We start from the raw sequence: 18,583 nt of genomic DNA, 5'->3' as shown, positions 1-18,583 counted from the left end.
CTAAGTAACGAATGAAGAACAGACCCACAGCCGCATTTACCGCAATGGAAACTTCAGCTTGCAACTGTCATAGCACGTGCATTGGGAGTGGTTATTTTAGTACATTCTGGCGCTAAAAAAACAAAACAGCATATAAAAGCTATATTTGTTATGGCTGAAACGTAGACTAAAAAAAACCTGATGTGAATTCACACCTCATCTTGACCACACAACCACACTGAGGCTAAATTTTCCGTCATTGCTGTTTGCCACTGTGCTGTACTGTGACGTGTGTGAAAATCAGCTCAAGCACCATAAATTAAGTACATCAAGCTAGTCAGATTCCTCTTGAGTTGTTGTGTTGATTTGTTGGTTTTCTAGCATGAGTTTTAATAAATGGGAGACATTAGGATGCAGCTCAACGTATCTAATTAGAGTCTAAACTAAATACATTAAGTTGCAAATAACAAAGCAGTTTAACATCTTAAAATATTTAAAGTCATTGGATTTAATACATGTTTTATGTCTGAATTTAAAATGATGTTTTATATTCTTATCAGTGACATAAAATAATAATTTAATTATAATTACCAAATTCATTTGGTAATAATAATTTTAAAAGATTATCTTCTGGATGAAACTGCATTGTTGCTGTTGCATCATATTTTGGAGGCTCTGTAAAGCCCAATATGCTGACTTGGTGCTGAAAAAACCTTTTGTGCCCCCTAAAGGTACATTTTGTTTCTTTGTTTAGCCATTTGAAAAATTGACATTCTTTTGAGTAGTTGCTGTTGCATTTATTTTTGACGGCCTTGGGCCTAAGACGCTGAAATAGTGTTGAAAAATCCGTTAGTGCCCCCTGCTGGTAGATTTTATTTGATTGCTCCTGTCGCCCTTGTGAAATTGTTGCATCCTTTTTTTGTAGTTGGTGTCGCATTAATTTTTGGCCCCAGATGCTGAATTGATGTTCAAAAATCCTTTGGTGCCCTCTGGTGGTAGTTTATTTTTCTAAGTCTGCTGAATTATTCATATCTATTTCAGTGGTTGGTTGTTCTGTGCTGAATTGGTGTGAGCATAAATGTTTATTAGAACTTTTTTATTGCTCGTAATTAAAGTTAAATTGATTAAAAAAAATTATAGGTTAAACTGACTGCACATCCTTCTTCTAATCAATTTATTGCACACAGTGTTAACACAAAAGTTTGGACCTTTTCTTGCTTCTCATATTTTTTGACAAAGACATTCAGAGTTTGTTTTTCTCATAAAACAACACATTACTCCCCATGAATTGGCAGATTTGCAGATTGTGTAAGCAGCTAACTGTGGTTAGTATATGCAATAGGGTATATGCAATATGCTATTGGATGCTATTGCATATACCCTCTTCTATAGCATAATGACACAAAAATAAGATTTTATACCTCAGTATAAATGTTTAAATGTCAAGAATGCAGATTTTAACTGTGCTTTCATGTATTTTGTGAAATAAGAAAGGGAACAAAAATTTTCCTTCAGGTTTTTATTGAAGCTGAAAATATCACTGGTTTGATACCAAAAAACAGTTACAACATGAAAAAAAGTTGTGCCATATTTTCACCTTGACAGGAATGTTTGCAGAAGTTATCAGAGAAAGAGTTCCTGAAGTTTAACATATACAACGGATGCTGCCACTGCTGATCATCAAAAGCACATAATTAAAACACTTTCATTCATTTGTTTTGTAATTTAATACTGTGTGTGGTGAAACAATGCAGATGAATGCCCCTGTTTCTACTGGAAGGCTTTTTTTCTGAACTGACAATAACTTCTGGCTTGCTGGTGTTATTCGATGAAAAAGTTTAGCTCAGAATGAACATTTTTAAAGCAGAGCAAATAAATGCTTGATTTTTTTTTTTTTTACTACAGTGGCTGTTTTGTATAATGGAGCATTTCTTTTTCTGTCAAAACCAGATTTTCCAGTGTCCGTTTGCAGCATTTTACATTCTTTTCGAGTCTCAGTGCCTCTTTTCTCTTCAAAAGACCAACCAACAGACTTCAGTAACTTTGTGTTGACATTTTGGGAAATGTTCTTAGTGCATGAGTCTTTAAATGAGCAAACAGCTGATTAGTAGTTTTACCTCAAAATAAAATTCAAAAACATAGAAACATCTAGAGTTTGTTGGCAGCAAATTAAAATCCAAATTTTCAGTTGGTAAATATGGTGCACCGCATTTACAACTTAATACCATGCACATCCATTATATGTACTGACTCAACATACAGTATGTAATTTTTGCAACAATTTGATAGCCAAGCAATACAACACAATCAGAAAATTATTATTCAATAATCTCCCACAAGTTAAGCTTTTTGTCCACAGTGTCAAACGGCAAGCTTTCTGAATATCATTCAAACATGTTTTCTTTGAAACCAACTGTTTTGGGTTTTTTCTAATAACTCAAAATCACGTTAGAGTTAAAGATCGTTCTTTGTTATTTTTGGAAGAAGAAAGTAGAAAAATTTCCAAACAGCCAGAAAAAGTCACTCATAAGATGGGATCATCATATTTGTTTAGATCTGACTAAACCATAGAAGAATACTTCAAATAATGGAAACTGTTTTACAATAGTATGGTGACTATATTCTAAGATCATGATTATAAATGCACCTTTACTGTTCTCTTTTTTTCCAGTTACACAAATCAGTGCCTTCAAACTCATGTATATCAACAAAACATTTTACAAATAAGTTAAAAAAAATTTTTAATACTTTACATTCAAACTCAGCCCCTGGTTTGGTTATCAGAGTAAAGTGTTTGTTTTTATTTCTAGGATCAAGTTGGACATGTAAGTTAAAGACCTCTCCTAGACAAGACAAAAAAAAAAGTAACAGGCTCAAAGTCAATCAAGGAAAAGCAAGTAGCAAACAGATGTCCTTGGTCTGAATTAACTTTTTGCTGAAACATAATAATAATAATTGGGACCACTAACCTCTACTTCACAGATGAGACTATTCACTGTCTCAAACACTCATAAAATGTGCTAATTCACTTGATGTGAAATAATAATACAAAAATCTCTTTCAACTTTCATCAAAAAAGTACACCATTCAGTAACAAACTCCAATAGGTCAAAATCTCACAAGTGGCACTTAAAACATAGCTCTACTTGTCTTGTTTGTTTTTTTTACCTCAAAATTGGGGAATGTTTGCTTTTGATAATTGGGGAGAGAGAATTTCATTCTGATTTCTTCAGTGTAGTGTAAAAAACAGTGTTTTCTTTATTGCTAATTTAGCCTGGGTTTGTCCTTGCAATGGAATTGCTTTTTTAAAATCTTCAGAATGTGCTTAAGACGGCAGCATGACAGAAAACTCCCCACGATACCTCCAGATTGCAATAACCAGCTATCTCCACAAGGGGGAAACCATGATCACAAACTGCAAGGACAACAAGGGAACAAGGGAGGAAATGTGCAGATGAGGAGAGGTGGCAGAGGCTTTGATGCGCCCCTGGCCATGGTTTCTGCTCCACTTGGACCCGTTTCTCTCCCGGCCTCGCGTAGGCTTTGCCGGATTGGAGACGGGGTTACGTGGGGTTTTGCTGTACGGAGGAGAGTGAGGGCCATAACCTGGCCAATCATCACTGTACCTTTCATCATGATCTCCACCCCCTGAGCCACTGCCCTCCTCACCTGAAATAATAATAAAAACAGATGCATTTATATTCAATCTGGAGGCAATAAGAAGATGTATGCCAGTAAATATGGATTTCACAACAAAACGGAATCCTTTGGAGATTTACAGTTCCCTTTAGATTTTTCCACATGTAATGTTACGACATGATACATAATATTTTCTTGAGATTTTATGTGATCAACACAAAATAGTACATAATTGTGAAGTGGAAGGCAAAAGTTAAATGGTTTTTTAAAATGCTTTAACAATTAGGAATTGTTAAAGCATCTCCCGCTCTCTTCTTCCCTCATTCGTGAATGAAGGAAGAAATGTGGTGTGCTCTTGTATTTTCCTTTTACTCTGATACTCCTCCTTTTCAATGGAGAAAAAAAATCTACAAAGATCCACCTTATTCACCTAATCTAATAGGCTGGACAAAGAGTTCATTTATAGCGGTGCTGCAGTGATCATGGCTCCATCCATCCATCCATCCATTCTCTGTTCACCCTTTGTCCCTAATGGGGTCGGGAGTGATCATGGCTCACTTAAATAATTTGTTCAACTTTGCAGAGGTTCACCTTCCAGCAGAACAACAACACTAAAAAAAGCTTCAATCGAGAGGTTTGATCAAAGTATATCCATGTGATAGAATGGCCCAGTCAAAGTTCAGTCCTTAATCTAATTTTGAATCTGTGGCGAGTTTTAAAAATGTCATTGGATGATGTTCATTGATGTTCTTCATCCATTTTGACTGAATTGAAAATAAGAATGGTCTAAATGTTCAATCTCTAGATGAGCAAACTTTAATGGCAGAAAATGGAGGTTTTGTGAGGAATTGAGCCAGGAAGGGTGATTACAGCTATTCTTTGTACTGATTTATTTCACAAAATCCCAATAAAAACAAAACTGTGACAAAAACGTTGAATACTTCAGAAAGGTAACTAAAGGTAAACTCACTGTCTATGAAATTTATATCCTGTCCGCGTTCAGCATGCTTCAGTTTGTTGGTCACCACCTTCAGATCCACGATTAGCTGTTTGACCTTCACATCTGGACGGGCAATGTCCACCTCCACCTCTGGGTTGTTTATTTGGCTGGCGAGTCCGTTGCCTGTAACATCCGGCAGGTACCTGAACACACAAAGTCATTCACATACTTCCCATCCAGAAACCATAAATTTTGTGATTTTGAGCAAATTATTTCCTGTCTTAATCACAGCAGTGAAAGAGAAGTTTTAGCTCTCAAAGTCCAGGCTGTTGTAACTGCTGCGTCATGAGAAACTACCAGATGACCATGTTTTGTTTGAGACTGAGTCATTGATGTGGCAAATAAGCTTCAATTCAAATCAAACTAACATATAATGTTACAGAAAGATTTCCATGTACATTTATTTTTTTGTTTTTTGACCTTGTTTATCTCAGGCTGTCAGGCAGGTTCTCAAATATTTCTTGATTCTATAGATAGTAAAGGTGTTAAATTGAACCCAAAAGGTGAATAATCAAAATTAATTCATGAATTACCAAGGGGTACATTTCTATTTTTACATAGGGTCAGGTTGGTTTGGAGATTCCTTTAATAAAAGAAAGCCTAATTTTAACATTGCTATTTGAATTTTTTTATTAGATGTTTTTTGTTAGAATAATTATGTTTTGTTATCATTCTTACATAAGTAGTTACCAGTTTGCTTTTCATTCATAAGTTTAGTATTCACACCCCAGAGAGGAGGAATTTGTTAAACAGTGTGAAAGACAAAACTTTGCTTTTTCCCTAAACCTTGAAGCTGCAGCTGCTTTCTAATCTAGGGATCCTCCTTAAAGGGCCTGTGTGTTAGTTAATGTGTTCTTCCTTGTTTCAGAATAGCCATTATTTGATTTATCACTCTCCCACATTTCACTCTCGACTCCCTTCTTTCTCCTGCTTAATAAAAAGACACGCTCTGCTGCAGGGAGTCAGAACGCATGGTAAACACCTTGGAGAAGTGGTTTGCTATGTTTTCTCCTTCTGCAGAAGCTTGGTTGAAAACTCATAAACGTTGTCTGTGGTTCTTTCTTTGTATTTAGGTAAACAAAATACCTATCCTTTTTATTTTAATCAGATGTAAGCCTTTGTTGTGTGATGGAAAACATACAGCTCAATCAAGCAAAAATTGAAGAAATAATAAAAACAAAGTTATTGCAATCTTTAAATAATATAGTTGGCTTTAGCAAAGAATGAAACTTGATGGCAGTAAATCTGGCTGCTATTCTAGTTCTGATTAGCGTGTCTAATTTCAGTGTAGTTATAGTCTCACTGTCGTTTAATGCAGCAGTATTACTAGACTTCATTCTCCTCTCACCAATCCAAATGGACTTGTGTCATACCGTGTCTTATAATGTCAAACCTGCTATCTTGGCTGGATCTGTGAGCATAAAACCAAGCTTCCTGCAGAGAGCATGTGGGTGACTGGTGGAGGCTAAATAAAATACATTCCCTCACTCTCTCCTCCTCTGTCTATTCCTGAAAGCTTCTCCTACCTTCCCCACATTCATCACCTCCAGTCACTTTCCTCTGATCTGGCTCACCTCCCCCGGGTCTGCCCGTTCCAGCAGCGGTCCTCATTAGTGACGTCGGCAGCCATCCTCTCATCGTTGCAGATGGTGTGTGGGAGGGACACCCAGAAGCCTCGCATAGGCCTCAGTCGCTCCTTCAGCTCAGTAACCTGTGTGGAGGTGGAAGGATACCGGGAATGATTCAGACTTCGTTTTGAAGTTTCAGTCTTTGTTCGGCTGGCTGAAAGAACCATGTACGGTCCTGATGGTGGGCAATGTGAAAAGCAGACATGACACTGTTTACTGATTACACCACACTTCCTTTGTTGGACATATAATTAATACACTAACACATCAATGCTCATCCTTATCTTGTAGGTCTAAGTGAGCTCTTCTGCCTTGAAAGACCAATATGTTTCCAAAACATCAACCTTTGTTTGACTTTGCCCTCTTTTTGATTTATTGAATTTATCTGGAAGCATTTTTGATTTCATATGTTTACAGATAAAGCATGTACATTGTACATAGTTTTACTAAATGACCTAACATGCAGTACCTTACACAAGTGTTTATTCACTTGAATATCTGACTTTACAACTACAAACATTAATGTTATTTTGGGGGATTTTATAAGATGAACCAACACAAAATTGTGCATAGTTATGAAGTCAAAACACAAGGATACCTGGTCTTAATTTCTTTTTTTTTCTTTTTTCTTTTTTTTACAAATGACAAAAGCTGAAAAAGGGTGTACATTTGTACTTTGATACCTGGTCTTCCATCTTCCCATCAATTCAGCTTCCATATTCCTGCATAACGCTCCCAATAACATGTTTAACCATGGAAATGTTTTGGATTATGTGAAGTCCTACATACCACCCATAGTGTTCTGCATGTGTACCCAACTTTTAGTGTCATTTGACCAGTACCTTCCTTCACATCTACTGAGTTTGTCCAAAATCTGAAAATAGGACTTTTTAGTGCACTCTTTCATCAATGACTTTCTACTTGCAACTATTTCATAAAGTCCAGATTTGTGTAGTGCATGACTAAGAACATCCTGTTGACAGATTTCACACCTGAGCTGTGATTTGTTTTTTGGAGCTACTCCAGAGTTTACCTGGAACTCTTGGCTGCTTTCCTGATTAATGCTCTTCTTATTTTGCCTGATAATTTTGCACTGTTTTGGTAGGTATAAAGTTTTGCCCTACAATTTATGTTTTTCTATGACGGATTGGACGGCGCTTGCTGAGACATTGAAAGGGATGCGGTTTTATAACTTAACAAGACCTGCCTGCTGCATTCTTTCATCTCCGTGGTGCTGGTTGTGCTAATGTTCTCTAACAAACCTCTGAGGTGTTCAAAGAGCAGCTGGATTTATACTGAGATGAATTAAATTACAAACAGGTGGACTCTCATTACCAAGTAGACAACTTCTGAAGGCAGATGACTATACTGGATTGTATTGGACTAAATGGAACTGAAAAAATATGGACACCAGAATGTTAAGTTTGTATGTATAAAATAATCGAAAACCATGTTTTTTCTTCTATCTCACACTCATGTGTTACTTGGTGTCGATCTATATCAATAGCCAATAAAATACATTAATATCTCTGGTTTGAATGTGGCAAAATATAAAAACTGTTCCAGGTGTACAAACTGAAGGCTCCAGTTGTTTGAAATAACAGTAGTGTGACTAAATAATACAATACAGATATTAGCATATTAATTAAAGTGCTAGGTCTAGTATTTTGCTTTAAAGTTTCTAATAATGAAAGGCTATGGATGTCCAAAGGATTCTCAGCTGCCTACAGCTGGACTAAAGCTACAATTAGTCTCTGCTGTCATTTTTTCCCACTCACCAGCCGGTCCAGGTTGGTGCCTGCAGCTGTGGTGGGTTTCTCCTCGGGGGTGTAGGTGCGAAAGGGCTTCCTGTTCCCTCCTGACTCGCTGGGAGAACGTTTGTTCCTTGCTGGAGATGGATTCCCACAGCCTTGGAAGACCTACAAGGAAAGATTTATCAGACACGTGTATGTGCAATGAGAATTTTCAGATTTCCTACTGCTACAAAGTCATACAACATTTCTGTATTCATGCAGTTACTATGCAGCTTCCTACATCATTTCAAAAGTTGACCATAAGCTTTTAACACAAGATTCTTCAACTTCCAAACTGAAGCAACTTAATGTTTGAAAATCTTAAGAGGTAAAACTGTGTGGGCTCTCGCATCCAAAAACTGATTTCCAAAGCATCAATAATCAAGATGCAACATTGATCCTTCAACTACACCCACATACAGCAAAGAACCGAAATGCTCATTTTTAAGCATGGTGAAACCCAAAAGTGAAAGAGAGTAGTGAAGCTTTGCAGTCTTATCTGAGATTCAAAACAAAAACACACAAACAAAACCGGTAGTAATGAAACATTTTTAAATGCCACCAAATTTTCAGAGATATAAATTAAAGGAGAAAATCTTAAGATATCACAAAGGATGGTTGTTTTCTGGAATGAAAACAGAAAATGAGGCGCTCATTTTCTGCTTCTAAATCCCTTTTTCCCGATATCCATTTGGAAGATTAGACAATTAAACAAGATAAAAGTTGAACCTGGAATACTGAGAACACAGGATAATTATGTTTATGGACTCTGAAAATCTGCACTTGTTTTGTTTTTGTGCAAGAGTTCCATGTATGAATTTGCGGAAAGCAGTAATCACTGCACCTGAGTTTATTAGGAATCAAAGCTCATTGAGGTCAGGGGTCACAGTATCTCTGCTGGGCACACTGAGCAATGTTGGAACTTCCTAAGGCTTTTCTAATAAAACATGCACTGAAGCTTGAAGCAGGACAAACAAATGGATAGTTCCCTTGAAATTTTATCACTAAAGCTAACTTTGCAATTCAGTTTGTCATACCGATGTCATTTCAGATACTAGCTTTGTTTATTTGGAAAACAAAGGAGGACCCCTCTTGCTAAGAAGGCCCGGGACCCTTCCCATAAATGACTTCAGTTCTGTTTTAATTAATCTCTATATGTAATCAACTGTTGAGATATCTTCTTCTTACCTTTCTGGAGATGCTCACACTGTTCTCCTGCATGTGCATAATGGCCTCAGAGACTTTTACAGAAATGGAGTCGGCTGCAAGCTCAAAGTTAAATGGCCCCTCCAGCTTCTCAGATACCACATAAAGAGCATCTGGCAGAAAGAGTGAGAAAAAGTTTGCGGTGAGACAACAGCAAAGTGTTCAGAATATGTTAACGCACGCTAAAAATAGGTTTTCTGTAACTCATATTGTAAGAACAAATAAATGTTAAGACAAAGGCTTGCTGTGCCTGGATGGAAACCAAAAGTACATTTTACTGGCCAAAAGGTTCACTTTACATATCTTTTAGAGACTTTTTATTAAATTGTAATAATACAAAGAGGAGAATATAAAATACAAGGTTGGTGATTGTGAGCGGTGATTTAGAATACCTAAAATGAGTGTGAGTGGTTTTTAATAAGAATAAGGGATGAAAGCTAATGTATAGGCTGGATGAAAGAGAAAAGAAAACGCAACAGGACAGATCAGTTGTGACAGACCAGAAAGGCATGAATGATTAATGGAGGAACTTATTAGGGAGAAAAGAAAGTGAAAATAAATGAGTGACAAGGGTGTAATAAAAGACCTCTAGCTTTTGGTCTGTCCAGTATAATTATGTTAATGAGTTGAAAAGCTGCCGAAAGTAATTTGGCAGCTGACATTTTCTATTGTAAGAACGTTAAGTTGTGAGCGATTTAGCTGAAATCCATAACCTCCTTCACCTAGAAACTAAAATGTAGCTGAGGCCAGCATCAGCAAACCAAACAGTTCAGCAGAGCACAGCTTGCATAATGACATGAATTCCTGGAATAAAAACATTATGGCAGCACCAATATACCAAATACTGAAGATCAAAAAATAAAAGAACGAGAGCTACTGCCTTTAATCAGCTTTCAATCTAATAACGACACTAAGAGTAAAAAAAATACACAATTAAATAAGTTCTAGCTTTACGAAAAAAATTCTCTAAACTGCAGTTTACTAATATGTTGTTATACAATCAGTCTGGGCTATTTGTAATTTCAACCCTTTACTAAAGCTTATATTTTATTTGAGATATTTAAGTATAGTTCTCTTTTTTTCAGATCAATACAAAAAAGTGTATAATCACAATAGAAAATAAATCAGGTACATGATTTACCCGTTATGATGATGCACAAAGGTATATCTGATCTCCACTTATCACCTATGAGACACTAAACTATCAGCTGGATTTGAATCCTCCTCTTGTCAGTTTAGTTTATCGAACATGACTAAAGTAAACTAGTCCATGGTCTTACAGCTGACCATGCAAATCAGAGGAGAAACCAATGCAACCGAAGGAACCGTCTATAGACCTCCAAGAGTGGATTGTGGGAAGGTTGAAATCTGGGGATGAATAATTTGTCAGCACTGAACATCCCAAAGAGCACTTTGGTCTATATTATTTGGAAATGAAAGAAATCAAGGTTTGGAGCCACTAGAACCTTCCAGAGATCTGTCCACTCAACCAAGCTGAATATTGATGAAGGGCTTTGCTCTTTAAATATGGTACTGTTTACCATAGGAGTCACCTGGTCCAAATGGAGATAAGTACTACAACATTATAAAAATAGGGTTTAATGAAGTTTCCAGAAAATAATGTGCATCTAAAATAGGTAATCTTTTAGCATTTTTATTACTATTTTTCAACACAATCCATGAAAATATTATACTAAAAAGAAAAATAAAATGAAATGCAATGATGTAAGTTTATGGGTAAAATCTGCAAAATGTAGAATGACGTTGGATCCTTGAAACCTTTTCACAAATATGTCCCATTTTTATATTTGTATTGGAAAAATACCAGGACATCATGTTGCGTGGATTGTTTTTTTATCCCCAGATTCACCTATGAAATTGTTCCACTCTGTGTCCAGCTCTGCCTGATTGGCTAAGCATCCCTTCATCACGTTAAGGCACAGCGAGTGGCAGGGCCGGAGAAAGGGCAAGCCTCGACACAGGGGGCAGTACCACTGACGCATAAGGCCACGCACACACTCTGAATCTGCTGTCAACTGGAAAACAGACAAAAAACAACACAAAAACACGCCATGTCAACAGTGCAAGCTAAAACAAGGCAGATTTGCATCAGCATAGGGAGTCTTGTGTTAGAAAATAATTAATAAAAGTCAGTCTTCCGTCATTCAGCAATCAGTTGGCATTTCTGAACGCCAAATAATTGGCATTCAGCAATCAGTTGGCATTCAGCAACTGAATATTGCCAACTGCATATTGCCAACTGAATATTATTCAGATGGCATTGAATATTGATTATTGAAATCAATATTCAACAGTATTCACTAATGTTGAATACTGGCCCTTGCTGAAATATTGATACGTGCTCTTATGATTTAAATTAAACAAAAATAACTAGTTTAAATGTTCTTGAGAGAGCAGACCTTTTTTAGTTTAAACAGCATTTAAAAAAGCTATTTCAGAAAGTGGCTATTATTAGAAATAAAATACATTTTTTGCTTAAGGGTGAGATTAAGATTACTTGTCTTCATTACATAGTTCCACTGTACTTGCCAAGAGAAGACAAAACTAATCTGGGATTATCACTCACCTTTGTGGCCGTATTTACCATATCCCGACCAAAAGCTAGGCCCTGAGATAGAGCTCTAGCAGCTATGAAAGCTCTGGACACCTGGAAACCAAACCAAATATTGTAATCAGAACCCAACTTTTATTTTCTTAAGACAGGTTTCTGATTTTTGGGGGGCTGCCAGTACTTCATACACACCCCCACTCGCACGCACACCCCCACACACACCTGCACTCGAAGTTTGCGAGGAACATCTCCAAACGGCTGTAGCTGCTCAGTGTGTTTGCTGACACACTCCAGGTAGTCATCACTGAACTGATATTGAGGGTTGACCAATGAGAAGACTCTCTCCACAAGTCCGGACCAGAAGTCTGAGAAGACCTCTGTCAGACTCACACTGCCCCCTGAGGACAAAAAGGGTAATGGAAAATTGGGGGAAAATACATCACTAAATGAAAAGGTCACGTATAGGGAACATGTTCACAAATGTTTTTTAATTCTTTATTTTGCATTTAACATCTTAAGTCTGTGTACTAAAGGTCATCATACATTTGAAGTTACATAACACAACACTGAGAATAAGGAATATCACATGAGACTAATTTGGTCGAGGAGGCACACTAATTGACTGTCAGCAACTTGTGACTGAAATAACACACTAATTTAGACCTGAATTAGCTCTTCAGGAGTTCAAAAGACTGAAACACATTGTTGCTCTCATGGTGATGGAAAAGGAAATCAACCATAATTTAAACAGAGCTCAACATACGATACATAAATGCTAAAACATTATAAATATTTGCTGCCATAATGCTAGACTATAATATGGCATGACATGCTGTCTGCCTGTGAAACTTATCGGTCTCCACACAGAATGAGTCTGCGATTGTACAATCTGCAGTCGGGGATACGGCCTCAAATTAGCCAAACATGCTGCCTGGCAGACAAAGACGAGTTGACTAAGCAAGGGACAGCCTGCAGACGGACTTGCCAGCAAACGGCTGTTGTGCCAAAACAGAGCGATATGGCACAGAATTAGAAACAGTCTGGCATCTGTGGGAATCCAATTTTCCTCCCTTTCTTTTCCTCTGAATTCCACTCGGCATGCCAGCACTCTTCAAAAAAAGACAAATCTGGTTCTTTACTGCTGCCCACAGAGACTGACGATTTAATAAAACAGCAGTTCAGCAATGAATTATTTCAGATGCTCGGCAGATTGCTCTTACTATCTTTAGTAAGCCTATAGCCAACATTAACATCTCTCTGCTGCTATTTTTTTAAAAGTTACTTCTGAATATATATGAGACTGGGGTCAGGTGGATAGAAGAGGGAATAAACCAACCAGGAATAATATCTCCGAAGCTCCACGAACAGCTCCTGGAAGACATGTGTGTTCTGAGTGAAGAGGCGGCCGTAGGTCTTGGTAAACATCTGGTTCATAGACTTCTCAGAAAGGTCTATAAGCTCCCTGAAGAACTCTGCACAGACATAGAAAGATTAACTATGATGAAAACCTCATTCACCTTTTATTTTAATACATTATAGTTGTATTTCTGTGTAGGCGGTCCATCACCTCCTCTCCATGTCACAAGATTATCAGCTTACAGGGACATCAGATCCTGAACTGCAGTAAATAACAGCGCGTACTCTATTAAAAATCTGCCTTTAAGACTCATATCCAGTCTCCCACTCCTTAAGCATCTTTATATGACTCAGACATTATATAAAAGTATGAAGGCTTAAAAAAAAAGGTGATAACAGTCCATGGCAGGTAGGAGGAGAAGTGTAAATTCAGCTGGAGAGCAGGCTGAAACAGAAACCTGCTGCACTGAAATGTTAATTCACCACAATGCTAAATTGCCTTCAGAGTAGAAACTCATTGAAACCACTTCCAGATGCATAAAGGGGGCAAGTAACAAATTTTAATCATGAAGGTCAGTTTACAGGCTGTGGTTAGGTGTACTCTGACTAAGACTAGCTAGATAGCACATGTTATAGTGAAGTCATTGTGGTTCATTTAAAATAGTTTAAGTTTACAACAGGAAATCTGCAGTGGAGGTGGAAAAAATAATTTTCATTAGCGGTAAGAAAGGGTCCGATCCAAACCAGTTCTGTTAAGTTTGGATGAATTCTGTTAGGTCTATGGAAAACCTAAAACACATACAGCAACTAAACTAGGATTTGTTTATTGCTTAAGTTCATATTGAAGTCCAGATAGTTTTAAATGCGAGCGGAAGAAGAAAATAAATTCTAACTGAGTTTTCTAGTTGTAAAGAAATCCAACATTTTAGGAAATTATTTGACGATCACCGATCGCAGGAAAATCGGCACATGGTGATCTTTGACCAGACCTGACTGGTGCAGCTCTAAAATCTTTCAAATTATGTAGATTTTTGATAATGTGCTGCTGCCACTGTGTTACAGAAAATATGTTACTTTATCACATAATAGTTGTAAAATTTAAGACCTTAAGCATACTTAGAGGCCTTTAAACATTTAAACATACTTAAAGGTGTACAAATAATTAGTCTTACTACAAACATCCTAAGGTATTTAAAATGTTATATACTTAGTGAAAGGTTTTTTTTTATACAGCAATACAAACTAGATGGTATAGTGTTTTTTATTTTCATGATGTTTTCTAAACAAATAAAAACTATGTTTTTTTTATTTTCTACTTGTTCAAAATGTACAAAATTCATATGGTAGGTACTATAAAGGTAAATAGTTTAAATGGAAATAAATGTACTTTTTACTTTTTGATAATACAACAATTAACAGGGATATAAAATGTAATATATTTGACCACTTCAGAGTAGACAATAATAGTTGTAGTGGGATTACGAGCATATATTAACTAAGAAAAATAGTTCCTATACCTTTAAAGCACTTTAAAAAACTAAACTGTACTTTACTTATATAAAGCCAGTGAAGTAAAAAGGATTGATGATAAAAAAAAAAACACTGGATCCACTAGAGATCATGGTGCAAAGAAGAACTTTTTATAAAATAGACTCTTTATCAAACTATTATGCAACAGTGTTCAGTCAGATGACTCTTCAGTATCACTGTAATACAAACTGCTACAGGAGATCCTCTCTACATACAGCCATCAGTTTCTAAAACAACTTTAAAGAAACTTGGGTAATGAGCTACAAGAACATTTAATTTCCCTTTGGGATTAATAAAGTATTTTTGAAGTGAATTGAATTGGGATGCCCTCTGGGTTTAAGAAGGTTTTTTTCTTGATTAAAGGTACAATTAAACTTACTAATCTATTATAAAAGCAGAAGTACCTCATATTACTTAATATTATATCGTATTAGCCTCTCACCATCAAACCGGCGGTGTCTCTGTGTGAAGGTAGTCAAGAGGAATTGGCTGTTGTCTTCGGTGGCTTTCAAGAAGTCCCTCTCACTCTGAAGTGACAGAGTCTCCTCCATCTGACTGGAGCAGCAGGTATAATCCTGAGGACAAAGTCGCAGGTGCTCACCTACAACAAAAACATCCGAAGGACCACAAGGTTTGAGGACTGATGTACCTCTATTTAAAGAAAAAAAACATTAGTAAAACAGAAAATGATATGTTCCATCTGTAATTAGAACTTCATTATAGTGACCTTGCTGGTGTTAGGAAAAAGTCTATTTGTTTCCTTTTTACTTAAAGAAAAAAGATTAGTGAAATATAAAATTATATGTTCCTGCTTTCCATCAATAATTACAACCACATGACCTTGCTGGTGTCAGAATAAAGTAAATTTGTTTAGGGAAAAGGTCGACTCTACTTGCCATTAATAGGTTATTTAATAGGGAAATCTAATTAAAGATAATGCTGTGGAAGGAAATTGCAATTTATCTGTATGAATTATTCAAATTCAATTTTTCTTTCTTTGTCAAATGAGGTTCAATCATCTTCCTTTAGGTAATAACATGTGCAAACAACAGCTAAGAGGAGGTGGGGATAACACAACGCTCAAAGGGTACAAATCTTTGTTTATGCAGCATAATTACACCTGGCATGAATATCTGGTTGTTAATACATTGGAAAGTGTCTATCCCAAATCCTCCCTGCCTGACGTGCCTCTCGGTTTCTTTTGTTCTCTGTGTGTCTCACCATCAGTCCATTCTCATCCCCGTATTTCCATTTCTAAACTGCCTCCCTTCATCCCTCACCCTCTCTCTCTCTCCTGGCCATCTGCTCCCCTGGCCCACGGGACAGCCAGCAGAGAATCAGGCAGTGATAGCCCAACACACAAAAATCAATCAATTCTACGGTTGCTTTACACCAAGTTGATTTGCCATGAAATATATGCAACGCAAGAAAACATTTTTACCCACCATTAATTATAAAAATACCTCAGTGTCTGCGTGGGAGGATTGCCAAGTAGTAATTTACATGTACAAGGCTATACCTTCAAAAAGCAGTCCATGAAGCATTTCCCCTGTTTTTTAATTTTAATCTAAAAGGCATATTTCCTTGTAACCTTCTGCCAAAACTTTATATTATTCCCAAATGCAAATGCTTGTAATCCACATCAGATCTGCATCGTTTCCTGCTGATTACCTATAGTGAACAGAGCCTGTATATGTAGCTTGCATGCACGGATTTAACTGTAGGTTAGTGCAAAGACTAATTAGGGGCGAGGTTCTTTGTTGCACCGGTGTTGGCAATTTGCTCATCCCCTTAATCATCCTATTTAAACCGCGCAGAGGGGAGGAAGGGGCGGGTGTGATTTGTTTTAAACAGCATTGCTTTATGTCTCTTGAGGAAAACTTTCATCAACACATTGCGTTTTGATTTTTTTTTTGGTTTTTTTTTTTACCGTTTTATATATTAAAGCCAATATATAAAACGTTTTTACACACATTGTAACTTTATTTGGGTAATTATGTGAGGCTTAGTTATGTTATATATGACTTTCATGAACACAAATTCAACTTTATTCATTCTAAGGCATGCTACGGAAAGCTGCACCCAAGTTGAGCAAAACAGGCAGTGGGACTGTTGTCTTACCGGAGATCTGAGTCACAGGCGCGGTGCTGGTGCTGTACCCCTTCTCTGAGTACACCTGCCGGGTGTCAGCGCAGCTTCTCCCCGCAGCAGCCGCGGGGCTCCGGGTCCCCGACAGGACAGCGATGGTGCAGAGCCAAACCAGCAACCGGGTGTCCATCCTCACAGCGGGACTCGAAATCAAATGAAGCAAACCCCAGTAGGCTGACTGGTGGGTTTATGCAAGACCAGAGTGGCTCGCAGAATGAATGACTGACCCGGATAGATGCAGGTAAAAGTATAAAATAGTGACAAGATCCAAAATCATTAGTCCTTTAAAGCAGTCATGGTGCTCCTGATCAACATCCGGTCTGGATTTTTTTATTATTATTATTATTTTACATCACTTGTGTTTCCATGGTGTCCTCCTTTATTTTTTCCTTTCCTGGGATACCCGCCGCTGCGCGTAAACACAGGAGGAGAATGAATGAGGAACTCCTTGCGCTGCTTAACCATCATTTGACGCACCACCGCTGTCAAACCCACGGGAATTAACCATGGTGAGACCGGAAAAGGAATTCCTTTCAAAATAATCGTCCAAATCTTCGCAAGTGATTTAATATTTTAAAATGCCATCACACAGATGAATAATGGTAATACAAATAACATAATTACAAAATAAACAATTTTCCAAATTGTTTTTCAGCAGTTAAACTTAGACTGATACATTAGTTGGTACATACTAGAATGGATCAAAAATTTGAAAATAACACAACAGTACAAACCAGATGTCTCATATAAGCATACACAATAAGTAACTATTTTTGTTAAAATTATCTTTGGTTTTCATTCAATGAAGTTACTCAAAGTGGGCAGAGTAACCAGGCATTTTACTCAAGAGTAGCACTTCATAATGTGAAAACTCAAAAGTAGAAAGCATAGTGTAATAAAACTACTCCTAAAAGTACTTACACCTCTGGATTGAATATGCAGTCTTTTGCCACATCCCAACCACAAGCACTTTTAAGAGATAAAACAATACAAAGTACAACATAACTTTGGCCTTGTAGAACAACCTGCAAAGACTCCAAGTCTTTTTGGTTTTTCTACTTGGCAGCTTTAAATGTCTAATCTTGGATTCAAATTGGATGGAGAGTGTCTATGAATAGCAGTTTTCAAGTCTTGCCATAGATTCTCACTTTGATTTATCTATGGACATTCAAAAAATTATCTTAACACACAATTATAGTTTGATCTAAAACATTACACTGTAGCTCTGGATGTGTGTTTAGGGTTTGTTTTCCTTCTGCAAGACTTCAATACGTTTTAGGTTTTCTTTCAGGATAGGTCCGTGTTGGCTTCATCCATCTTCCCAGTGTATCCATGAGCCTGCTGCCTCTCTGTTACATGGACTCAGTGTACTTATTAAATGACTTCGACAGGCATTTGGGTTTGATGGATTGTATTCAGGGGTTTCTTAGTAAAGTTGGCTGATGGCAATGCAAACCACAGTTTTCATATTTTGTGCATGTTGGTAAGAAAGATCAAATCCCAATGAAATGCACACTCAAGGTTATTGGTTGTACCTTGACAAAATGTGAAAGTTAAAAGCATAATGTGGGTATTATTTTGCAAGACACTGGTAATTTGAGCAGAGCTAAAATAAAGCAACTGTCTGCTACAGTTTGACACAACATATTATTTCTGTAACTATACATATTCATTGTTGCATAGCATGTAGCAAGCGAAAATGAACAATAGACGTCATAATTTTATACGCATT

At 37.0% G+C, this 18,583-nt stretch overlaps 1 protein-coding gene across 1 annotated transcript; it reads right to left on the bottom strand.

The window, feature by feature from the left end:
• Positions 1–1,483: 1,483 nt before the first annotated feature.
• On the bottom strand, positions 1,484–17,307 carry gpc2 (glypican 2). Its single transcript, XM_032557452.1, has 11 exons — positions 16,825–17,307; positions 15,146–15,304; positions 13,156–13,289; positions 12,040–12,216; positions 11,833–11,913; positions 11,116–11,281; positions 9,228–9,358; positions 8,025–8,165; positions 6,193–6,329; positions 4,589–4,761; positions 1,484–3,648 (listed from the first exon to the last, which is right to left on the bottom strand). Exons 1-11 carry the CDS (start codon positions 16,979–16,981, stop codon positions 3,362–3,364), a joined length of 1,743 nt encoding a protein of 580 aa, XP_032413343.1. The 5' UTR covers positions 16,982–17,307; the 3' UTR covers positions 1,484–3,361.
• Between the last annotated feature and the right edge of the window lie 1,276 nt (positions 17,308–18,583).

The sequence above is a fragment of the Xiphophorus hellerii genome, unplaced genomic scaffold (assembly GCF_003331165.1).
Source record: "Xiphophorus hellerii strain 12219 unplaced genomic scaffold, Xiphophorus_hellerii-4.1 PGA_scaffold_75__1_contigs__length_250000, whole genome shotgun sequence".
In the NCBI taxonomy this organism is placed as follows: Eukaryota; Metazoa; Chordata; class Actinopteri; order Cyprinodontiformes; family Poeciliidae; genus Xiphophorus; species Xiphophorus hellerii.
This window is presented reverse-complemented; position numbering and strand designations above follow the sequence as displayed.

Coding starts and splice junctions, on each gene's coding strand:
- gpc2 (XM_032557452.1), bottom strand. CDS start 16,981: ATGGACACCCGGTTGCTGGTTTGGCTCTGCACCATCGCTGTCCTGTCG. Junction 11,282..11,832: donor TGGTAAATACGGCCACAAAG/GTGAGTGATAAT, acceptor TCTGTTTTCCAG/TTGACAGCAGATTCAGAGTG. Junction 4,762..6,192: donor AACGGGCAGACCCGGGGGAG/GTGAGCCAGATC, acceptor TTGTGTGTTCAG/GTACCTGCCGGATGTTACAG.